Source organism: Hemitrygon akajei, chromosome 21 (assembly GCF_048418815.1).
Source record: "Hemitrygon akajei chromosome 21, sHemAka1.3, whole genome shotgun sequence".
Lineage (NCBI taxonomy): Eukaryota > Metazoa > Chordata > Chondrichthyes > Myliobatiformes > Dasyatidae > Hemitrygon > Hemitrygon akajei.
The window spans coordinates 49,689,944-49,715,999 of NC_133144.1; the positions used below are offsets into that span (position 1 = coordinate 49,689,944).

At 41.2% G+C, this 26,056-nt stretch overlaps 1 protein-coding gene across 1 annotated transcript in view; it reads left to right on the forward strand.

Annotated features, from left to right (window-relative positions):
- cdh23 (cadherin-related 23) overlaps nucleotides 1-26,056 on the forward strand; it is a 1,051,763-nt gene that overhangs the window by 945,982 nt on the left and 79,725 nt on the right. Inside the window, exons 40-45 of the mRNA XM_073025359.1 lie at nucleotides 2,368-2,501; nucleotides 6,289-6,498; nucleotides 9,596-9,703; nucleotides 15,063-15,165; nucleotides 18,823-18,948; nucleotides 25,631-25,834. Of these exons, the coding sequence (XP_072881460.1) occupies nucleotides 2,368-2,501; nucleotides 6,289-6,498; nucleotides 9,596-9,703; nucleotides 15,063-15,165; nucleotides 18,823-18,948; nucleotides 25,631-25,834 (885 nt within the window). The remainder of the gene's footprint in view (nucleotides 1-2,367; nucleotides 2,502-6,288; nucleotides 6,499-9,595; nucleotides 9,704-15,062; nucleotides 15,166-18,822; nucleotides 18,949-25,630; nucleotides 25,835-26,056) is intronic.

Here is a 26,056-nt window from a genome sequence, read left to right on the forward strand (position 1 = left end):
AAAAAACAGTGCTAAGGGACTTGGGAGTCTTCGAGCAGGATTTCTAAAAGTTAACTTACAGGTTGAGTCATTGGTAAGGAAGGCAAATGAGATGCTATCATTCATTTCGAGAGGACTACAAACAAAAGCAAGGATGTAATGCTGAGGCTTTATAAGCCATTGGTCAGACCGCATGGAGTATTGTGAGCAGTTGTGGGCCCCTAATCTAAGAAAAGATGTGTTGGCATTGGAGAGTGTCATGAGAATGATCCCAGGAATGAAAGGGTTAACATGAGGAGTGCTTGATGGCTCTGTACATGCTGGAGGCTCGAAGAATAAAGAGAGATCTCATTGAAAGCTATTGAATATTGAAAGGCCTAGATAAAGTGGATGTGGAGAGGCTGTTTCCTATAGTACGTGAGTCTAGGACCAGAGGGCACAGCCTCAGAATAGAGGGATGTCCATTTAAACCAGAGATGAGGAAAATTTTCTTCAGCTAAAAGGTGGTGAATCTGTGGAATTCATTGCTACAGATGGCTATGCAGGCCAAGCCATTAGGTATATTTAAGGCGGAGGTTGTTTGATTAATCAGGGCATCAAAGGTTATGGGGAAAAGTCCAAGAATGGTGTTGAAAGGGATAATAAATCAGCCATGATGGAATGGCGGAGAGACCCAATGGGCCAAGCAGCCTAATTCTGTTTCTACATCTATTGGTCTTATGATCTATATTTTCTTTGTAAAATGTTATCTTAATGGTTTCAATATAAAATCTTTAGTCTGTTTCCAGTTTCCAAAATGGTTGAGGTAAAACAGCGTGACTGCGGGGAAGCTATCTGCATGATTGAGGGAGAAAGTAATGCAGGATGACAGTGAAATGATGATCTGAAGCAATGATCAACGCAGGACTGAAGAAATTTTGCAAGCAACCATACAGCCACAAAAACATGTCTTTCAGCCCATCTAGTCCTTCCTGAACTGTTATTCTACCTAATCCCATCAACCTGCACCTGGACCATAGCTCTCCATACCCCTCCCATCCATGTACTTACCCAAACTTCTCTTTTCAAATTTTGAAATCGAACCCACAGTCCCTATGGTCCACTGAGTCTGCAACAATTATCAACCACCTCTTTGCATTAATTCGATATTAATCCCATTTTTAATTCTCCCTATATTCTCAAGTTATGTTGAAGTTGTATAAGAGATTACTGAGACCAAATATGAAGTCTTGTGTGCAGTTCTAATCGCCTACCTACAGAAAAGATATCAGTACAATTGAAAGATCACAGAGAAAATTTGCAAGGAGACCATGATTTGGGGATTTTAATCCCTTTCCAACATCCAACATTTTAAGTTTAAGCAAATCCTGAGTAGATATCTTCCACTAATGTAAAATAAATACAGGCAGAATCTGTTCACCAAATTCAGTCAATTTTTACACCAGTGGCTATTGTCCTTTTCTGCAGGAGTTACTCAAGATTACCTAGCGCCAGCTGAGCACCAGAGCCCTCTGAGTTCATTATGTGATGAATGAGGTGCTCTTGGCTAATAGAATTATAGACTAATATTAATCCAGAGTACAGTTAACCATTATAATACTAATGAAGTAATATTAATTCACTATAATATTTATCAGAGTTATATTAATTCAATGTGAAATAAAATTAGTGTAATATCTGAGGACTCAATACTTCTTAAAAGGGGAGATTTCCCTTACTAAATGAATGCAAGTAAGGAATATTTTGCTCATGATTGTAAAAAGCATTCACGATCCTTTGATGGTTGTTTGTGTCGCACTGGGCATGGAGTAGTGACGGGGAGAGTGTGGTGCTGCTATACTGGGGGCATCGTTTTTCAATTATAATTCATCCGAAGTCTCACTTGTGGGCATAAAGGAGTCCCTGGCAGTATTTTGAATAAGATCTGTGGAGTTCAACATGTTTTCTTGGACTTTCTATAGTCCTTAATCAATAACTCTAAATCGCTTCAATTCATCATTATCACATCGATTTTTTGGGGGGAGCTTGTTATGAGTTAATTGGCTACTGTGGTTCCAATGTTACAACAGTAACTGCACTGTTGCCAGTTGGCTGTCAAGTGCTTTAGAATCACCTGATGTGTAGAAAGATGCTATACATCTGAAAGCTTTATATCTTTTTAATATCACATTAAGTACCCATTTGCAGGAGATCTTGAATAAGAAAATTAATGAGCATTATACCAATTTGCAAAGTTGTGTAAAATAGAAGAAAGGCTTACAACGAGTACATTACCTTTCCACAGTGGGTAATCCTACAAGAACTCACCTCATGGTTTATTTTGTATGTTCTGCAATAAATGATGAACATAATTTTTTCCAACTAAAATTTCCTTTGCTTGATCTTCAGATGAGTTCATTATTTCTCCAGTGGAAGGGGAACTCCGTGTGAGGAGAGACGCCGAGTTAGATCGCGAGAGTGTGGCATTTTATAACATAACCATTATGGGCAAGGACAGAGGAACGCCACCGCTAAGCAGTACGGTCAGTCAGCTTGTCAGTGTTCTCAGCTCCTAATGTTGATCAGTGTACAAAATTTTTCTTTCACTTATTTTCACTTTTAATCAAATACATAAACTTTGGGCAGTGATTGCTCTCAGACAGTGACTTGGCCTGTATGTGAAGATTCTGCATTTCCTTCCTTCCATGAGCTTTATGTCGTCATTTCATTAGTCTAATGTCAAAAGATGTCCACCTTTCTTGTCTCAAATATATTGAGTAAATTTATTTTTGTCTATCTGCAGTTTTAATTGTTCTTAAAATCTTCATTTCCCTGTTTCTTTTCTGTATTTTCCTTTATTTCTTTTCTCTTTTGATTTCCATCTTTCACTCTCTTTCAATCATTTACTATCTCCTTTGAATATTTTTTCAGAGTTCTTCCTGTCTTATATTTTTCCTCCCCTTTTCCTCCAACCTTCCCTGTTCACTTCTGTCCCTACACAATTAATGCAGTGGCTATGATTTTAGTCTTTGAGAATGGTCAGGAAGTATGAACCACTTTGAAGTGTAATGGGAACCTTCTGTTTGCTCAGAGACACAGAGAGGTTGTCTCTGGCAGATACACTGTTTCCAGTGCTCACCCTATCAGTACCAAAGTGCAGTTACCAGGATCTCCTGAGCTCTGCATTTCTGTTTCAGCCTTCTGGTTCATGGAGCAATTTAAATGAAACACCTACAGACTTAAAGGAAACCAAAGCAACAACTAACTCCACCATGGATGTCCCCAAGCCTGGCTGCAGAAGCAGGAGAGTTGGACATGGAGCTAGCAAACCTATCCTGTAAAAACCCAGAGCTACAGAACTGCCAACAGAACCTCCAAAGACCGTATCCCAGGAAAGGAAGCATCTTTGAAGATGGGATACTCTTAGTGACAATTTGCAAGACTGACCAAAGAGAGAGGACTCTACCTAACTGCTGTTGGCGGTCTTTGCCCCACTAAGGGGATTGGCTTAAGAAGAACAACACAACAACTGCTTACACCTCTGAACCAATGTTCAAAGTAAAATTTATTATCAGAGTACCACATACAACCCTGATATTCTTTTACTGCGGGCATACTTAGCAAATCTATAGAACAGTAACTATAAACTGTGCAATTGCAGATATAAATAAATGGCTATAAATAATGAGCATGAAATAACAAATACAACAGTCCTTAAATGAGTGTAGCTATCCCCTTTTGTTTAAGAGCTTGGTGTTGAGGGGTAGTAACTGTTCCTGAACCTGGTGGTGAGTCCTGAGGCCTCTGTACCTTCTACCTGATGGCAGCAGCGAGGATAGAGCATGGCCTGGGTGGTGAGGATCTTTGATGATGGATGCTGCTTTTCAATGGCAACAATTCATGTAGATGTGCTCAATGGTTGAGAGGGTTTTACCGTGATATACTGGTCCACTACCTTTTGTAGGATTTTCCACTCGAAGGCATTGGTGTTCCCATACCAGGCCGTAATGCAGTCAGTCACCATACGTTCCACCACACATCTATAGAAGTTTGCCAAGGTTTTCAATGACATGCTGAACTTCTGCAGATTTCCGAGGAAGTAGAGGCGCCGTTGTGCTTTCTTCATAATAATATTTATATGATGGGTCCAGGACAGGTCCTCTGAGATAGTGACACCCAGGAATTTAAAGTTACTGACCCTCTCCAGCTCTGATCCTCTGATGATTACTAGCTCATGGACCTCTGGTTTCTCTGTCCAGAGGTCTAGAATCAAATCCTTGGTCTTATTGGCATTGAGAGGTTGTTATTATACCACTCAGCCAAGTTTTCAATCTCCCTCCTGTATGCTGATTCATCATCCCCTTTGATATAGCCCACAACGGTGGTGTCATCAGCAAACTTGGTGTTGGAGCTGTATTTAGTCACACAGTCAAAGGTATAAAGCGAGTAGAGCAGGGGGCTAAGTACACATCCCAGCAGTGTTCCTGTGCTGATGGAGATTGTAGAGGAGATGGTTTTTGGCAATCTGAACTGATTGGGGTCTACAAGTGAGGTAATCCGGGATCCAATTGCACACTGGGGTATTGAGGCCCAAGTCTTGAGTTTACTAGTTTTGAGGGGATGATGATGTTAAATGCTGAGGTGTTATCAATAAAGAGCATCCTGATGTACGCATGTTTGCTATCCATATGTTCCTGGGTAGGGCGAAGAGCCAATGAGATGGCATCTGCTGTAGACCTGTTGTTTTGGTAGGCGAGTTGGAGCAGATCTGCATTGCCTGTCAGACAGGAGGTAATATGCTTCAACACCAGCCTCTCAAACCACTTCATCACTGTGGATGCAAGTGCCACTGAGCGAGAGTCATTTAAGCAGGTTACCATGCTCTTCTTGGGCACCAGTACGATTGAAGTCTGCTGGAAGCAGATGGGTATCACAGACTGCTGGAGTGAGAGGCTGAAGATTTCCATGAATAGACCTGCCAGTTGGTCGGCGCATGTCTTCTGTGCTCAGCCATGTACTCCGTCTGGATTAGATGTCTACCTTGGATTCACTCTCTTGAAGGCAGCCCACACATCATCTTCAGATACTGAGACCAAAGGATCATCAGGAAACATGGGGGAGCGTGATGGGTCCTCCCTGTTCTGGTGGTCAAAGCATGCATAGAAGACATTGAGCTCATCTGGAAGCTCTACTGTCCCCTATGTCGCAAGATTTAACTTTTATGGCATTCAATCCCTGCCACAGTTGTTGAGCATCCCTCATTGATTTCATTCTAGTCCAGAATCTCCACTTTACCCGAGAGATAGCTTTCTGGGGATCACACCTGCACCTCTTGTAGCGTTCTTGATCTCCAGACTTGAATCCCTCTGATCTGGCTCTCAGCTGGTTCCAGATTTCATTGGTCACCCAGGGCATCTGATTGGGGAAAATCCTGAACAATTTTATAGGGACACATTCATCTAAGTCTGTAATGACCCTGGTGTAATCAAACAGGTCCGTAGATGAGTTCTTGAACACAGCTCAGTCTGCTAACTCAAGACCATCCTGTAACCGTTTCTGAGCCTCCCACAACCAAGTCTTAATTGTCTTGAACTCTGGAGCCTTGAGGAAGAATACTGACTAGGTTTATCAGAATGGTTCCAATGTTGAGGGACTCCAGTTTTTGGGAGACTGGAGAATCTAAATGTGTTTTCCTTTATAAAAAAAAGGAGAGATTCAAAATCCTGAAACAAAACCTGTCAGAAGTATTGGAATTTAGTGGATGGAGATCGAGGACAAAGGAGATGGGACAAGGATGTGCTACACAGTGAATTTATGATCTGGAGTACATTGTTTGGAATGATAGTCAAGCATAATCAGTAATAAATTGGACAGCATGATAGCATAGCGGTTAGCATCTCTTTTCAGCATCATCTGTAAAATTGGGGTTCAATTCCAACCACTTTCTGTAAGAAGTTTGTACATTCTCCCGATGACTGTCGGTGCTCTGTTTTCCTCCCACATTCCAAAGATGTACAGATTAGGGTTAGTGAATTGTGCCCATGCTACATTGGTGCCGGAAGCATAGCGACACTTGTAGGCTGCCCAGCACCATTTGATTTGACGCAAGCGGTTCATTTCACTGAAGCTTTGGATGTATATGTGACAAAGAAAGTCAGTCTTTTTCTTTGAATCTTAAAAAAGAGAATTGGGCAAGTTCTTGAAATGGAGAACTTTTCTGAACTTGAAGAATCAACTGTAGATCTTCTCAGAGTCAATATTATGGGCTGAATGGCTTTATCCTGCACTGAAAATTACATTGATTCTGGTCTTTAATTCTGTTCCACATAGGTACTGGTTGGAGTTCGTGTGCTGGATATAAATGATAATGACCCTGTGCTCCAGAACATCCCACTGAACTGCACCATCAGTGAAAGTACTGACACGTCCACCAGAGTTGCCAGGGTTCAGGCAACTGACATCGACAGCGGTTCCAATGCCCTCCTCACCTTCCACATCACTGCTGGAAATATTAATAATGCCTTTTTTATCAATGAAACGGTTAAGTAAATTATTGTTGATATATTGCATGATCAATAAAAATATTTCAAAATGCACATGAAGCAATATTATCATTCACTCACCTCTCCCTGAGACAGCTGATCAGCTTTGGCTTCTGGTGCAAAGTTTCACATTCTGGTGACCAAATCACCCCCGCATGTCTCCAACAGAACGCTGTCTACCTTTGCTTCATAAATCACTACCCACCTGCCCCTGGGCCACTCTGTTTGCTCCATTGAGTTGTTAAATCAGTTTATTATTGTCGGATGTACTGAGGGACGGTGAAAGAGTTTGTTTTGCAGATCGTCCATACCAGTCATTTCATCACGTCATTACATCGGGGAGGTGCAAGGGAAAAGTTATAGTAGAACACTGAATAGAGAGTTAAAATCACAGAGAAAGTGCAGGGCAGGTAGACAGTAAGGTACAGGACCATGACAAGGTAGATTATGAGGTCAAGAATCGTACAAGAGATCTGGTCATTAGTCATTTAACAGCGGGGTGGAAGCTATCCTTGAAAGTAGTGACACATGCTTTCAGGATTTTGTATCTTCTGCCTGTTAGGAGAGGGGAAAGGAGAGAATATCTGGTTTGGGAAGGGTCTTTGAGTATGTTGGCTGAAGTTACAGTCACCCAGAGCAGTCTTTCTCTGGAAGCATGACCACCACCTCCTCCATCACAGTCCAGTGCTGTGCAAGTTCATTCAAAGCACAGGCAGCTGGCTGACCTCATACAGTGACATTTGATAGCCAGTGAGACCATGACCCTAAGCTCACCTCCTGTTAAAACTGTCATTGTGATCAGGGCCACTGTATACATGAGGAGTATTTTTTGATCTTCACAAAGATTCAGTATCTTTTGGATTAAAAAAAGTATTAAATATTGACTTTGCTTAAATGTATCACAGAATTACAAAAAGATGCTCTTTAGCCCACTGTGGAAGAGACATTCAGCCAGATGCACTTCCCTGCCCTCTCTCTATAAACTACAAATATTTCCATGTGCATAAATCCATCTCCCTTTTAAAAGGTACATTTGGCCTTTCTTCCACTGCTGTCCTGGAAGTAATCTCCATTTCTGAACCATTCAACATGTTTTACTCACGTTTTCTGCCAATCAATGTCATTCTGTGTTGCCTGGTTCATTGCTATTCCATTAATGGAAGTAGATAATCCCTATCTACTCTGTCCATTCTCTTTTTGACTATAAATACTATTGGATCCCCTCACAACACTCTCCACTTGATCCTCCCCAGCTTCTGATCTTTATTACACCATTTATAAGGTTTTCACATCCTCTGTGAAGCAGGGAACCTAATTCTGGATGTAATATTTGTTATAGACTGATTTTCTATAAAGAGCCATCATGACTTACTCCTTACTCTCCTACTCTGCTTTATTTTTACAAAGCCCAGGGTCCTGTAAGCTTTTTTTCCCCCCCACACGCTTTCTCAATCTATTCTACCGATTTCAATGAATGAAGAAGATATGTCCCCAGGTCTCTGTGCACTTGAACCCCTTTTAGAATGGTGTCCACTCATTTTATATTGCTTTCCATTTTCTTCCTGTCCAAAGGATAACAATTTGCAATTCTCATCATTAAATTTCACCTTCTACCCATTTTACCAGCCAACTTCTGCAAGACCATCACTATCTTACAACAGTTCTTTAGGCCTCCAGGTTTTGTGTAATCTGCATATTTGGAAATTGTGCCCTGCACACTCAAGTCTGTGGCATTAAGAAAATTAAAAAATAAATGGTCCTAGAATTAATCCCTAGGGAATTTCCTTTTATGCTTCCACTTTGTTCCAGTTGGCAGTCCACTCTGCTTCTCCCCATTTTAATCCACTGCCTTCAAGTTTTGAGGACAACCAAATTATGTGGTGCCTTTTTAAGTGGAATTGCACATATGTTACATCTACTGCTACCCACAATGACCCTCTCTGAAACTTATTCAAGAATTATTAAGATTAAAAGCAATTTTACTTTTACAAATTTACAGTTTGTCAAAGCAGGCTTATCAAAATTAATGCTAGTTTTGTCCATTACGGTTGCTTTCAAAGCTTTTGTTTGTTCATTCGTTATATGCCACATGATCTTTCCGTGATCATGGCCATTCCGTGACATTGATTGTTCTTGGAAATTTTTTCTACAGAAATAGTTTGCCATTGTCTTCTTCTGGTTTAAAACTTTATAATGGTAACACATATAAAAATCAATGAAAGTTGTTAAGGGTAGGTATTATAAAAACACAACCATCTACTTTATTCCAGGGGTTCTTGTCTCCCTTCCATTCAGCTGAGTGGGGCAACTGTGCTTGGACCAGGTTCAACCCAGCATTGGTTCAGGGTAGAATTTCCATTTCAAGAGCCAGGTAAACTGCAGGAGATCCTACCACACTATTAGACTCCACAAGGCGTCCCTGGGGATAGCAAGCAGTGCAGGAAGCAGAGTAGACTGTCACCAATACTGGATGCTCACTTCCACATTGGACGAGGTAAATTCTGACAATGGCACAAGTATTGGTGCAGAAAGCGTACCATTTACAACCTTTGCGTAAAAGCTGGCTGCACTTATGGTTTTTATCTCATTATTAAGGACCCTGAGAAATTTCACTACCTTGAAGGCTTTACATAAAAGCACATGACTGTACTTCTCATGGTCAAGGTTCTGCCTTCTGTATCAAGTTCCATTAGTCTGTAGTAATCTTGTTATGAGCAGAATGCACTGAGTTCCATTTCTCACCAGGATGTAGAACCTCTCATCTTCACTGATATATTATCAGAAATACATTTTGTATGGGCAGCTGAAATGACTAGTTTCAGTTTCTTATCAGATCAAGAAGCATCTGTAGAATCAGACACATTAAATATGTTTCTTCATGACTGATGCAAGTTCAATTTCCTTTTCAGAACTGTTCTCTCATGAGAAGCAATTGACCTAAAACATGATCTCTGCTTCTCTCTCCACAGATAAGATCTGGAGCTAACAGCCATTTTAAGTATTTTCTATTTTTATTTCAGATTTTCACCAGTGAAGGTTCTTTGTTATTTTTAGTGCCTTGGTCATCATATTTTCTCCTGTGGTTTATCTTTCAGACTGGTGTCATTTATGTCAACCGACCTCTGGATAGAGAGCGGACTTCTGAATACCGACTCACAATCATGGTGAAGGACAGTCCAGAAAACCCAAGACATGCTCGAAGGGTAGTTGCTCTAAATGTTGTTCATTCATTGTCTAGATGTCCCCTTTATATTTAGAAATGCATCAAAGATGCTACATCTTTAAATGCACACAAAGTAAAAGTGTCAGCTCGATGTGTCTTTCGCAGGATTGAGAAATCAAGAACTAGAGAACACAGGTTCAAGGTGAGGGGGTTGGATTTAATAGAAATTTGAGGGGTAACCTTTTAACACAGAGCGTGATACATATATGGAATGAGCTGCCAGAGCGAGTGGTTGAAGCAGAGACAATAACAATGTTTAAGTGACATTTTGACAGTTACATTGGTAATAAAGCTTTGGGGGGGGGGCCCAATTTGGTGTCCATGGACCCCTGGATTTAAGGCTGGGGTCCATGGCATAAAAAAAGTGGGGAACCCCTGATCTAGAGGGATATGGGTCAGATGCAGTTCAATGTGACTAGATTAGGTTGCCATGGATGAGCTGAACTGAAGGACCTGTTGTGTGCAGAATTACTCTACATGCTTGGCCACTATAATATGCTTATTTATTAAAAGTCAAGATTATTGCCAAATCATGTCAACTTTGTACAAGCAGGCTTAAGAAGTCTTGCTTGTTACATTTAGTGACATTTACCGCAATTCTTGCAGTAATACAACCCAGAAGAAGATTGGAAAATTGTCTTCCTTTTCTGCTGTTTCTGCACATCCTTTTAAATGTTTCCCCATCAAGCACAGCAATTGTACAACTTCCTTTTAAATGTTATTGTTGAATCTAGCTATGAGTCAGCGCAATCTAGACAACTTGCCAAGTGAAAAAAGAATCATTTCATCAGTCTATTTTGCCAATTCACTGTATTATATTCACAAAAACATAGCGAAGATTAAATATGAATCTGAACAAAAAGATGAAAATCTATTCACTAAAAACTGCCAATTTAAGGTGAAAAAGACCAGTTAAGAGTTTTGGAAGTGTAAATAATGGAAGATCATTTCCACTTTACAGGTACCAATAATAAATTTGGAATTTTATATCAGCAGTTCCAAAGTGTGGGCAGAAATGAAAAGTTCTTGAGATAGATGTATTAGAATTGTTAGCTAAGTTTTTTTTTAAAAATTATACAACCAAGGTGTGTAGTTTGAGTTACAATGCAGCTTAATGGTGCTCTACTTGAATGATAGAACATGTTTCATTAGCAGAATGTCCACTTTAGTTCAGAGCTTCCAAGAATATAAAATTAAATGAAGCCTAGTTAATCACAACAATAAAAAATAGATGAACACTTGAAGGAGGAAGATATTAGTGAAGGTGTAATTTTGGGGTTTAATACAGGGATAGAACAGCGACATTGCATAAGGAGATGATACATTGAGTTGATACTTTTATTTTGGGTCAAAAGTCCTACTCCTCGACTGAAGTACTGATGATTCAACAAGTACGACCTTACAATCAAGTTGCAAAGAAAAGTCTGCAGATGCTGGAAATCTAAGTAACACATACAAAATGTTTGAATAACTCAGCAGGCCGGGCAACATCTATGGAAAGGAATATAGTCAATGTTTCCAGCAGCTGTCCTGTCTCGGCCCAAAATATCGACTGTACTCTTTTCCATAGGTGCTGCCTGGCCTGCTGAGTTTCTCCAACATTTTGTGTGTGTTCTAACAATCAAATTTTCTTTTATTCATAGGGTGACACAATTGGTGGAGCTACTGCCTTCAAGCTCCATAACCAGGGTTCAATCCTGACCTCCAGTGCTCTCCGTGTGGAGTTAGCATGTTCTCCCAGTGACAACTCGGGATTCCCTTAGATGCTTTGACTTCCTCCCGCAATCCCTTGCGGGTTGGATGGTTAATAGGTCACTGGAGATGAAGGTGGGGTGGGAACTGGATGTCAGGGAACAGTAGAGAAGTCAGAAACATAGAAAACCTACAGCACAATACAGTCCCTTCGGCTGACAAGGTTGTGCCGAACATGTCCCTACCCTAGAAATTACTAGGCTTACCTATAGCCCTCTATTTTTCTAAGCTCCATGTACCTATCCAAAAGGCTCTTAAAAGACCCTGTCATATCCACCTCCACCACCTTTGCCAGCAGCCTATTCCACTCACTCACCACTCTCTGTGTAAAAAACTTACCCCTGATATCTCCTCTGTGCATTCTCCCCAGCAGCTTAAACCTGTGTCTTGTTGTGGCAACCATTTCAGCCCTGGGAAAAAGCCTCTGACTATCCACACGATCAATGCCTCTCATCATCTTATACACCTCTATCAGGTCACCTCTCATCCTCCGTTGCTCCAAGGAGAAAAGGCCGAGTTCACTCAACCTATCCTCATAAGACATGCTCCCCAATCCAGGCAACATCCTTGTAAATCTCCTCTGCACCCTTTCTATGGCTTCCACATCCTTCCTGTGGTGAGGTGACCAGAACTGAGTACAGTACTCCAAGTGGGGTCTGACCAGGGTCCTATATAGCTGCAATATTACCTCTCGGCTCCTAAATTCAATTCCATGATTGATTAAGGCAAATACACCGTACACCTTCTTAACCACAGAGTCGACCTGTGCAGCAGCTTTGAGCGTCCTATGGACTCGGACCCCAAGATCCCTTTGATCCTCCACACTGCCAAGAGTCTTACCATTAATACTATATTCTGCCATCATATTTGACCTACCAAAATGAACTATTTCACACTTATCTGGGTTGAACTCCATCTGCCACTTCTCAGCCCAATTTTGCATCCAATCAATGTCCCGCTGTAACCTCTGACAGCCCTCCACACTATCCACAACACCTCCAACCTTAGTGTCATCAGCAAACTTGTTAACCCATCCCTCCACTTCCTCATCCAAGTCATTTATAAAAATCACGAAGAGTAGGGGTCCCAGAACAGATCCTTGAGGCACTCCACTATTGACTGACCTCCATGCAGAATATGACCCGTCTACAACCACTCTTTGCCTTCTGTGGGAAAGCCATTTCCCGATCCACAAAGCAATGTCCCCTTGGATCCCATGCCTCCTTATTTTCTCAATAAGCCTTGCATGGGGTACCTTATCAAAAGTTGATAGAAATATGAGGAAGAAAAGAATATAGGGAAAATTAGTGGGTGAATAAGATTGATTGCTAGCACAGATCCAATCAACTGAATTGCCTCCTGCGTCATAAGGAATTACTCTTTTAAACTTAATCCAGAAAATCCACTCCCAGTCATTTGGTTTTGTGTGGTTGCTTTCGCAAGAACATATTTCTGAGCTTAGGGAAGAGGGATGCATTGATGTCATAATGGACTGGCAGTCCACGAGTACAACAGCTCAAGAAGACAGCTGAACATTCACTATCCCGAGGACTATTAGGGTTGGGGAGTATGGTGCCATATTCCTAGCAATAATTAATTTGAAAAACACATTGATGATGTTATTAGAATGGATCAATCATCAATTAGTGATTTTGTTTTTGTTTTGTTCATTTAAGGGATACAGCCTTTGCGGTTTGAGCCCTTTATAATTTACCATTGAGGAGGTGATGAGTTATCTTCTTGAAACCTCGAAATAATTTAGTAATGAACACACACACAATGCTGTTAGGGAAGAAGGTCCAGGATCTAGACCAGCAATGCTGATGTATTTCCAAGTCAGGATGGTGTGTGGCTTGGAGGGTAACTTTTAGGTGGTGATGTGCCCTTATGTTGCAAGTAGACATTGTGCATTAGGAAAGTTCTATGTGAGGAGTCTTGGTGAGTTTTTGCAGTGCATCCTGTGGATAGCGCATCTACGGTTGCTGTGGTTCACTGGTGCACTGAGTGAATGGGGTGGCTATCAAGTGGGCTGCTATGCCCTGTTATGGTGTTGAGATTCTTGAGGGTTGTTTAAGCTGCACTCATCCAGAGTATTCCATTGCACTCCAGACTTGAGCCTTGTAGGTGGACTTGCTTGGAGGAGTTGTGAGGTGAGTTACTCACCACTGGCTTCATCGCCACTGATCTGCTCTTATGACCATATTGTGTAATTGGCTACTCCTTTTCGCAAGAATAGTAATGAGAGTTTGTATGTTCTATTTAGCAGAATAATCGGAGTAATATTTTAATCAGAATAATCTAAAATTATGAGAAATACACACAAAATGGTGGAGAAACTTAGCAGGTGGGGCAGCATCTATGGACAGGAATAAACAGTTGACGTTTCAGGACCTCCAGCATTTTGTGTGTGTTACTCCATATTTACAGCGCCTGTAGAATCTCTTGTGTTTACTACCTGAGAAACAAATTGGTTATGGGTCGCTCTATGGGCCTACATCAAACCATATGTTCATACAAAAACAGGCATGCGGGTCTACAACCACCTTTCAGATTGCCCCACATCCTCCTCAGGTGTAGTCAGTGGAGGGAAACATGGGAAACCTATATGGATTTGTGTACAACAAACACCCACCAACATCAGAATGTTTTCCCTGGCTGAGAGGTTTAGAATCTGTGGAAGGGAAAGACCGCTTGAACTGAGACAAGGAGATATTTCTTTACTTAGGGACTGATGAATTTTTGGAATGGTGTACCGGAGCACTGTGGGGTCACCCTCATCGTGTTCTTTCAGTGAACCAAAGCATAAGGAGCTGGTGCCATTTCCAGGTCTAAGTTAGAAGATAAACTATGATCCTGAATGCCAGAGCAGGCCCTTAGGACCTGGTTGCCAACTCCTTATCTTAATCCCAATGTTCTTATCAATAATGGCCATGTTAGAAAGGTCGAATGAGGGATAAGTATTGGCCAGGACATCAAGCTCTTGGTTTCCTCTGAACTGGCCCAACAAACCGTTCAGTTTAAGGATAACAAGTATCACAATTGCCAACAACACCCTCATGAATGTCCATGAGTTATAAGAGAGTAGAAATTGATACTCTTTGACAATGGTCTTACCTTTAAAAATGCCATCATTTTTCACCACCTGCCATCCTCCTCACTCCCCTAACCTTGACTCCATGCTGTAGACAAGATCTTAGTTTCATCCTTCTCTTGGGTGCAGCTGCTGAAAGATGGCAATGGATGTGGAGAACTAGATGTCTTTAGGAATGAAGTGCCAGGAAGATTGGAAGATTTGGACAGAAATGATGCCCATATAATGTATTAGCATGAGTGAAAGAGTTATAAAGCCATTCTACAAGTAATTATGTTCAATATGTTCACAAGAGATTCTACAGATGCTGGAAATACAAAACAACACATATACACAATGCTGGAGGAACTCAGCAGGTCAGGCATCATCTATGGAGAGGAATAAACAGTCGATGTTTCAGGCTGAAACCCTTCATCAGGACTTGCTGAATCGTGGTGTATTGCTCTTTCATTATGTTGAAGTCTGTGGATTTAGAGTCTTGTCTCTGTCTTAACAGGATTCAGATTTGCTGACAATCACTGTCTCTGATGAAAATGATAACAGGCCCGTGTTTACTCAAAGCTCTTATCGAGCTGAAATTTCTGAGAATCCAGCAGCAGGTAAGTGTGTTGCTACAAGCTCTGACTAAATGTTTGGCACTTGTCCTGCTTTCTGGGACACATGCAAATCTTGGTAATCACCTCTGTGCATCTTTGTAGCATCTTTCACACCTTTGCAGCATGGAGGATGTTATAATAGTGATAAAATGTAACCACTTTGTACACAGCAAGGTGCTATCTTTCAGCATGTTTTCAGGTGCCATCTGAAGGAGACGTGCAGAATGGCATATCTAAATTATATTTAACAAGCACAGTGGGGTAATGTTTACCTGACCAATGATCCAGAGACCTGGAGAATGATCCAAAATCAAAGATCAAGGATCGATATTAGTCGGCACTGTATAGTATTAAGAATTTGCTGTGGTGTGTTAGCCAGGGCGTGATCTGGACCAAAATACTACATTCAACAATAATTTTAAAAATAAAGAATTTTACTGCATATATATATATGGTGGGGTGGTGATGCGTCTCTGCTAAAGGAGGTGTAAGGTGCTCCTTCCCTCCACTAGCAAGGCACCCTTTGGCAACGTGTAACACTTGCTTAGCCTCCCCAGTCAGTGCCATGTGAGGCCACGGGAGCAGCTGGTGGATGGTCGTATGAGCAGCTGGTGCAGATCACAAGTCCTGGTTATGCGACCACTGACACCAGTCAGACCATCTCTGAAGAGCATTGATAATGGCTGGGGTCACCCATCTTGTAAAGAGACTGCCCAGAAGACGGCAAACCACTTCTGTCAAAAAATTTATCAAGAACAATCATGGTCATGGACGATGATCGCCAAAGTCATACGACACAGCACGTGATGATGATGACTATATATAAATAAAAAAGCTAATAAAGTTAAAGGTTAAAGACAGATCTGTAATAAAAAGTTCTAAAATAAATAAATACCAGCATGTATTTACAATGTAAACAGCATTGTAAAAAGTGGTTTAAAATAACTACAATGCAGTGCAGTGACTCAGGTAAATAGTTAGAGGGGGTGGGTGGGCTAACTAGAATGGTTCATCAGATTAACTGCTTAGGGAAATCAACTTTCCCTAGTTCAGGGTGTCAGAGTTTCCTTACAGTTTGGGGCATCAGAATTTGGAGTTTAATTCTGGCGTCATCTGTACATCCTCTGGGTGCTCTCGTTTCCTCTCAAAGTCCAAACACGTACCAGTTAATAGGTTAATTGGTCGCTGTAAATTGTCGCATAATTAGGCTGCGGTTAAATCAGGGGTTATAGTCTGTGCGGCTCAAAGGGCTGGAAGGGCCAATACCACACTGTATCTCTCAATTATATATCTATATATATATATATATATATATATATATATAAACTTTTAAGATGGCGTGAAGATTTTGTTTCATTAGCCCTGTAGTTCTTTCCGGGGGAGCTTTTGAAAAGACAGTTTGCAGGGTTGGTAATGTGCACAGTGATTTTTCCTGCTTGCTCTTTGTTCTAGACACATGAATGTCCTGCAGTGATGATAGACAACAGCCATTTAATTACCTTTTCAGCTGCCCTGACAGTTTGCTGTAGTTTTTGTGTAATATGGGAGGGTCTGTATACAGTATTTTCAAATTGCTGCCTTTTGAGGGAAACAAACAGGCATCCTCATTTTAATAGGCAAATGAATGCATGTGTCTGCAATCTCACCGTTATTGGGATTGAGGGGGAATGCCTTTGACCTGGCCTGACCCCCACTGTCCATATCCCTGATCAAGAGTTTAAATTCAATGGGTAAATTCAGAAATAATAATCTAATATCCATAATGGTGACTATAAATCCAACTGGCTTGTTAAGTAAACCCAGCGGCTCACTAATGTCTACATGTGACCAAACCCATAGCAATAAGGTTTTGCCATCTAAAATAGCCACACTGGATGTTCAAGGGCACTGTCTACTGCTCATGCCAGCCCCATGAGTGAAACTTTCACATAAGTTTTTAATCACAGGAATTCAGAAAGGCAAGAAGTACTTCATTGTGAAAATCCATTAAAAAATGTTGTTAAATAAAGTGACTCAAAATGTCCCCAAGCACTTTATAGCCAAGTATTCTGATGTTTCATCTCCATTGTGATATTGGAATTAGGTTGTTAAAAAGGATTGGTAAAGTTGACTGAGGGATTTCTTTTCCTCTGTTGAGAAAGTCCAGGAAATGACCAGAAAATTAGAAGCAAGTCATTCAAGAGAGTAGTTTCATCAGCTATAAGAACAGAGTTTAATTTCCAAGCAGCACACGCAAAATGCTGGAGGAACTCAGCAGGTCAGGCAGCATCCATGGAAATGAACAAACAGTCGACGTTTCGGGCCAAGACCCAGTCCTGAAGAAGAGCCTTAGCCAGAAATGTCAACTTCTTGTTCATTTCATTGGTTGCTGCCTGACCTGCTGAGTTGCTCCAGCATTTTGTGTGTGCTGCTTCAGATTTCCAGCATCTGTAGAATTCCTCATGTTTGGAGTTTAATCCCAGCCAGGAGTTTGTACGTTCTCCCTGTGACTGCATGGGTTTCCTCCAGGTGCTTCAGTTTCCTCCCACATTCTAAAGATACATGGTTAAGATTAGTGAGTTATGGACACACTATGTTGGCTCTGGTTGACACTTGTGGGCTGCCCAACACAATCCTCACTGATTTGACTTGAAACAAATGAGGTGTTTCACTCTATATTTTGATGTACGCGTGACATATAAAGCTGATCCCCATCTTTTTAAAATTTCTTTGTTCACAGGGAAATAGATATGGAGACCTCCACAATGGAAACCAGCTGTTGCTTGTCAATTAATGTTCAGAAATACTTGTTACACCATTGTCTAGTATAGAGCTAGGTTGGATATAGAGAATTACGGTACAGGTCAGCCTGCAGGGTCAGATATGAGGGGCTGACACCCAACCAAATACCAGTGAGTCTGAAATAAATATTTCCATTTTTATAGCACCTGTCACATCTTTGGGATGTTGCAAAGCTCTTTCTTGTCAGTGACTTTCCAATGTGCAGCCACTGTTGTCACACAATTTCCCACAGGCAGCAACTTGATTGTGGACAAATCCCCTGTCAGAGTGAGGTTGTTTGAAGAATTAATATTAGTTCCAGGGCTTCCTTTGTAAACTTCACCCAATAGTGCAGCCACAGAATAATTTTTCAAATCAAGCCCGAAGTCAATGTGATATCAATACTGTCTTATGATCTTGAAGAGCAAGAGAATTCTTTCAAGTGTGCAAGGCAAATATTAATCCCTCTCATGCATTAAAGTATATGCATTGCATCAGAGATAAACATCTGACGCCTAGGCCTCCTGAATCCACACCCTGACTGTAAGGTAAAAATGCTACTCACGAAACTATGGTTGAACTGAGGGTCAGAATAATACTCTCCTTGTGAAAGCGGCCTGATGAATTCTAGCCAGTGATCCAACTATCTGTCACTTTTTGTGGGAGTTTGTGGTACCGCTAGGCTGCTTCATTTCCTTTCTTTCAACAATGAGTACCCCATTCCATTTACTTCATTGGCAATAAAATGCTGTGGATTCTCATGAAATGCACTTCAGAAATTATGAATCTTTTGTACCGTCATAACCTGTCTTGCGGTTTCATTAATCATTTGTGCAAAAGTCATTGAATAAAGGAATTTGACTGAAACCAAGTCTTCTGACCTCATTGTTCACTTTGTAGGTGCACAAATCACGCTGATAAATGGGCCTATTTCAGCCTTTGACCGTGACGAGGGGGCAAATGCTGTGGTTAGTTACCGATTACTGGGGAACAGGACCGACTTCTTCATTGTTGACAGGAACACAGGTGAGTTATTTCCTTTCAGCTGAACACAATGGGACTGCAAAGCTCAGATCTGTGATTAATGCATCCTCCAGAAACGTCCTCAAATGATGAATCCAAAGTAATTTTCTAAGGCCCACAATGTCGCTGCCATTTTACTTACAGAGACAAGCAAGATACAAGACCAATTAATTTCTCTTTGTTAGTGTTGACTGACAAATGATCAACTAGTTCAATTTTAAGTTTAATAAAAACATTTATTTATTTATTTAGAGATACTGCCTGGAACAAGCCCTTCTTGCCTAATGAGCTGCCAACCCACCTCTTTATCCCTCACTAATTTACAATGACCAATTAACTTACTAACTGGACTGTAGGAAGAAACCCATGTGCTCAAGGGAAGGACATACAAACTTCTTACATAGGACATCGGAATTGAACTCTGAACACGCACGTCACCGTAACCGCTATGCTACCATGATGGCCATTGTAGAAATTTGTAGCACAGAGGGTGCACCTTTGGGCCATTTGTTCATGTCAGATGAAACAGAGCAGTTTAGGGCAATTCCAGTTCCCGGTCCCCAGCCCTGGTTACAGCTCAACTTGAGCTCTCCGGGTTTGTTTTAATCACAGCGATTGTTCCTGAGACGTGCGGAGTAAGAACAACAACAGAAAAGTAAGATTAAATGCTTTTACTGAGTTGTGTTTGCCACAGTAAACCCTGGGAAGCTTACAGTGCGGGAACGACACACCAGGTCCACTGAAACGAAAAACATTCGCGCGTGAAAGCCTGTGCAGAAAGGAGGCACCTCCCATGTGTAGGAGGCTCGATGAATTCAGCACATGACCAATTGGCCGCATGCACCCTTGCCATATTCTCATAATCAATCAGAAGCAGCTCAGTTTCTACCTCCATTATCCTACCACTCCTTGGGAGATAAATTGCCCTCATCTTCTATTCCTTCTCCCATTTCTCTCAAGGAAATGCCTAGTCATTGTCCTCTCTGCCAAGAAAAGTAAACCCTCCCATTCTGCCTGTCTGGATGAATAGTTCACTTTGTATTTCTTGATTGAGTTGCTTCCTAGCTTTCTCTGCAGCAAACAAAACAGCCACACATTCATTCATCCATCCATCCATTTCAGATTTCCAACTTGTATATTGTCACATACACCAGGAAGCAACAAAATCTTTCTCATGTGAAGCTTACTAAGTAAATATTATACATGGTAATAAAGTAATTATTGTTCTATGTCATGATCTTGAAATACAACTCTTTATTTACTATTTATAATAATAATACTATTATTTGTTATTTTTGTATTTGCACAGTTTGTCTTTTGCTTGTTGTTTGTCAGTCTTTGTATGTGTGTTTTAATTGATTCTATTGTATTTCTTTGTTCTACTGGGAATGTCTGCAAGAAAATGAATCCCAGGGTAGTATATGTACTTTGATAATAAATTTGCTTTGATCTTTGAAATATAGCATTCAACAGCAAAACAATGGAAAGGTGCAACATATCCACAGTTCCCAACATCTACCCAACCACATATCTACAGCTCAACCTAGGTCCACAGATCATCCAGATATCTACTCAACCACACATCTACAGCTTCCTATGTCCACATGTCTACTCAAGCACCTACGCATCCATCCACACAGCTACTCAACCACACATCTACAGCTCCCTGCATCCACACTTCTACTCAACCAGATATCAATAGTTCCCTACAAACATATATCCATCAGCTCATCTACTCAACCAATCATCTACAGCTCCTTACATCCAGTCAACCATCCACACATCTAGTCAACCATCTACACATCCATCCACACATTTATTCAACCACACATCTACAGCTCTCTGCATCCACATTTCTACTCAACCAGATATCTATAGTTCCCAACATACACACATCCATCTGTACACCTACTCAACCCTAGGTCCACACATAATTCACATATCTACCCGACCACACATTTACAGTTCCATACATCCACATATCCACACATATTCATACATCCATCCATCCACACCTCTCCAAAAGAATGTAGGTAAAGTAGAACATAAATGACATAAAACAAGCTGCACAATTGTCATTGTTTCAAAGCTGTAATCTACCCATATGAATTATGCTCCCATTCAATAAAGGAGACTCCACTCCCCTCACGTGCAAGCACTTAACACAGCCGAGACTAGCTCCAGCTGAAAGAATACACATCTCTATCATGGTTTACCTCTCCATGACAAATGTTTCTAAGTTGCTGGTTTCTATGGGCCTTAACCCCGACCCTCTCCCTATCCTGTTTAGGGCTTTCTGAGCAAGATATCATGATGCTTTGGAGTATGAATTCCAATTTTATCATTGTACTCAAACATTTAAAGCCACAGCTAAAATATGAAGGGATTTGAACCTCCCTGGCCTCTTGTCCATTGACTGTTTGGTTCAGGATCACAGCCTTTGGGTTTTTCAGATCTTGAGGATTCAACGTGATTATTACTTGAGCAATAAAATTATTCTATTTGATTAATGTTTCTTAAGTTCCAGCAGAGGAATTTGACCTTTGGAGGAGAATCCCTGTCTCAGTGGTTTGAGGTATATGCGTCATAGAGATACACAGTATGGAACAGGCCCTTCAGCCTAGCTCATTTAGCCAAAAGGTGGTAAATCTGTGAAATTCATCACCACAGACAGCCATGGAAGCCAAATCATTGGGTGTATTTTAAAGCAGAGGTTGAAGGGTACATAATTAGAAAGGGCATCAAAGGATAGGGCGAAGACGAGAGAATGGGGTTGAAAGGGAAAATAAACCTAACTTGTCCTTTTTGAGCAAGTTGTCAAGATAATCCCATTTGCCAATGTTTTGCCCAAATCCCTTTAAATGTTTCCTGTCCAGATGTCCTTTTCAAATGTTCCAGGATTAAATGAATTCTTAAATGGTTTAGCCATGAAAGATGGTCAATGACAGAAGACTTAATTGATGCTAAGCTGTTTTGTAATGTGTATAAGACAGGATCTGTTAATTTCTGGAGAAAGGAGAAGTCTACACTCCTAAATCAAGCTGAGGTTATGTCAGGAAGCTCAGAAAAATAGTGGGAAAGAAGATGAGAAGGAGCATAAGTCAACAAGATAAAGAGGGATTGGTAATTGGATTTTCAGAAGGCTTTGACAAGGTGCTACACATGAGGCTGTTTTTAACAAGCAATGAGTCCGTGGTATTACAGGAAATATTCTAGCCTGGTTAAAGCAGTGGCTGCTTGGCATGAGGCAAAGAGTGAGAATAAAGGGAGCATTTTGTGGTTGGCTGCCGATGACTAGTGGTGTACCACAGGGTTCTGTGTTGGGACTGATACTTTTTATGTTATATGTCAATGATTTGGATGATGGAATTGATGGCTTTGTGGCTGAGTATGCAGACGATACGAAGGTAGGTGGAGGAGCAAGTAGTTTTGAGGAAGTAGGCTTCAGAAGGACTTAGGCAGATTAGGAGAATGGCAAAGAAGTGGCAGATAGAATACAGTGTCGGAAAGTGTATAGTCATGCACTTTGGTAGAAGAAATGAAAGGGTTTACTATTTTCTAAATGGGGAGAAAATACAAAAAACTAGGGTGCAAAGAGACTTGAGAGTCCTTGTGTGGGTTCCCTAAAGGTTAATTTGCAGGTTGAGTCTGTGGTGAGGAAGGCAAATGCAATTTCAAGAGGACTAGAATATATTGTGAGCAATTTTGGGCCCCTTATCTCAGAAAGGATTTGGTGAAACTGGAGAGGGCTCAAAGGAAGTTCACAAAAATGATTCCAGGATTGAATGGCTTGTCACATGAAGAGCGATTGATGGCTCTGGGCCTGTATTCACTGGAATTCAGAAGAATGAGGTGTGACCTCATTGAAACCTATCGAATGGTGAAAGGCCTTGATAGAGTGGATATGGAGAGGATGTTTCCTATGGTGGGATAGTCTAAGACCAGAGGACACAGCCTCAGAATAGAGGGGCATCCTTTTAGAATGAAGATGAGGAGGAATTTCTTTAGCCAGACAGCAATAATCTGTGGAATTCTTTGCCACAGGCAGCTGTGGAGGCCAAGTTCTTATGTATATTTAAGGCAGAAGTTAATAGATCCTTGACTGGTCAGGGGATGAAGGGATACAAGGAGAAGAAAGGACATTGGGGCTGAGAGGAAATCAGCCATGATGGGCCAAATGGCCTAATTCTGCTCCTATATCTTATGGTCTTATGGTCAAAATAGCAGGAAAGAAAATGGGAAGGAACATAAGTCAACAGACAAGGAAGGATTGTATTTGAATTTTCAGAAGGCTTTGACAAGATGCCACAGATGAGCAATTTAACAAGCTATCAGTCTATGGTGTTACAAGAAAGATTCTAGCCTGGATAAAGCAGGTGGGGGGGTGCAGCACAGTAAGCAGCAGGTAGTACTGCTCTCTTACAGCTCCAGCAACTGAGGTTCGATCCTGAACTTTCCTGTTTGCAAACAAGAGAAAATCTACAGATCCGAACAACACACACGAAATACTGGAGGAACTCAGCAGGTCAGGCAGCATCTATGGAAAAAAGTACAGTTGATGTTTGGTTTTGACCCAAAACATCGACTGTACTTTTTTCCGTAGATGTTGCCTGGCCTGTTGAGTTCGTCCAGCATTTTGTGTTTCCTGTTTGCATGTTGTCCCTTTGGCCAACTGGGTTTTCTCCAGATGCTGCAGTTTCCACCTAAATCCCAAAGATATGCTGTTCAATAGATTAACTGGACATGGTAAATGTTCACTAGTGTATATGAAATTGGACAATGGGATCAGTGGAATTACTACTGGAATTTTGAACTAGTGGCGAACATCTCCTTCTGTTGTCACAAAAAGCATGAAATATGAAATAGTTGAGTTCGGGAAGAGATTAAAATGCTAAATCATCTATATTGATGTATGAAGAAAAGCCAACCTCTGCAGTTTTCCTTCAATTAAAAGAGAATATTTATTAAAATATATTGTTTACAAATCTGGAAGTACATCAATGTTCATAGAATTATATAATTATAGAATTGTACAGCTCAGAAACAGGTCCTTTCGAACTGCCTTGTCCATGTCAAATATGATGCCTATCTATGCTAATTCGATTTCCCTGCATTAAGACAGTATCCCTCTAAGCCTTTCCCATCTAAGTACCTCTACAGGTGCCTTTCAAATGTAATTGTATCTGCCTCTATCAGCTCGTCTGGTAGCTCATTCCAGAGGATCACTTCTCTCTGTGTGAATATCCTCTCATAGTTTGAGCTCATGAAGTGCATTAGCCTGAATCTACCTCCACTCTACCCAACTTTCCATCTGATCTATGCCCCACCGTAATCTTGGTTGACCTCTGTCACTATCTACAACTCCGCCAACCATGTCAGATTGATGGCAAGAATATGGCAAGTGAGCATGCAACCAGTTGATTACACGATGAATCAATTGGGCCTCCTACATGGGGGAGGCACTCCCTTTAGGTGCGGGCTTCTGAGCGCGCATGTTTTTCATCTCAGTGAGCTCAGTTTGTAGCTCCCTCACTGTAAGTTTCCCAGTATGTGCAGTGGCTAGCATTATACAGTAAATGCATTTAATCCCACTGCTCCATCATTGTACCTGTTCTATGCATATGTAACACACCACTTTGAGTCAACATAAAAACATAGAAAACCTACAGCACAATACAGGCCCTTCAGCCCGCAAAGCTGTGCCGAACATGTCCCTACCTTAGAAATTACTAGGCTTACCCATAGCCCTCTGTTTTTCTAAGCTCCATGTATCTATCCAAAAGTCTCTTAAAAGACCCTATAATATCCGCCTCCACCACTGTTGCCAGCAGCCCATTCCATGAACTCACTACTGTCTGCATAAAAAACTTCCCCCTGACATCTCCTCCATACCTGCTCCCAAGCACCTTAAACCTGTGCCCTCTTGTGGCAACCATTTCAGCCCTGGGAAAAAGCCTCTGACTACCCACGTGATCAATGCCTCTCATCATCTTATACACCTCTATCAGTTCACCTCTCATCCTCTGTCGCTCCAAGGAGAAAAGGTCAAGTTCACTCAACCTGTTTTCATAAGGCATACTCCCCAATCCAGGCAACATCCTTGTAAATCTCCTCTGCACCCTTTCTATGGTTTCCACATCCTTTCTGTAGTGAAGCAACCAGTGTCATCTGCAAACTTTCCAATCATTCCACCTATGTCATATCCAACCCATTTAAATATGTTACAAACAACAAAGGTCCCGGTACCAATCACTGTAGTACACTACTTGCTACAGACTTGCAGACAGAAATACAACCATCCACCACTACCCTCTGCCTCCTGGCACTAAGACAATTGTGGACCCAGTTTGCTAACACATCTCAGATCACTTTGCACCTTAACATTTTGGAGCAGCCAACAATGTGGGACCTTGTTCTCTCACAGTTAACAAAGCTCCCTGCCCAACAACACTATGAGCATACCTCCTTATAATAATTGAAGGAAGCTCAGAATCAGCTTCTGGAAGACAATTAAGAATAGGCAGTAAACATTATTGTTGGTAGTGATGCCTACATCCTATTGAAGAATGTTTTAAAAATTAGAATTAAATTGGTTAGCAAGATTCAGAAAAGTTCTGTCCAATGTGTTTATCTTAAACTAGTTGGATTATTTTAATGATATTTGATGACTTTCAATGTGTTTCAGGAATGGTTTCTGTGACACCAGGAAAGACCATTGACAGGGAGGCTTTGCCCAGTGAACACCTGGAGTTCACATTGATAGCAGAAGATGTTGGCCTACTGAGGAGTACGGCTGGGCTCACAGTAACCGTCCTGGACCAGAATGACAATGCACCAGTTTTCACCCCCACCTCTCTGACAGTACACGTTCGGGAAAACAGTCCCTCAGGTGAAAAAAAAATAAACACAAGAGATCCTGCAGATGCTAGAAATCTTGAGGAATGCACACAAAGAGCTGGAGGAACTGAGCAAGTCAGGCAGCATGTGTGTGTTCCTCAGGTGAAAGAAAATCTCATTGCACCTTCTAAGTGTTGGTGAATTGCTAATTGCCTTGCTGAACATTTCCAGAGGTTGAATAGCTTGGAAGGAATGTGTTGGAATTCAGGGAATT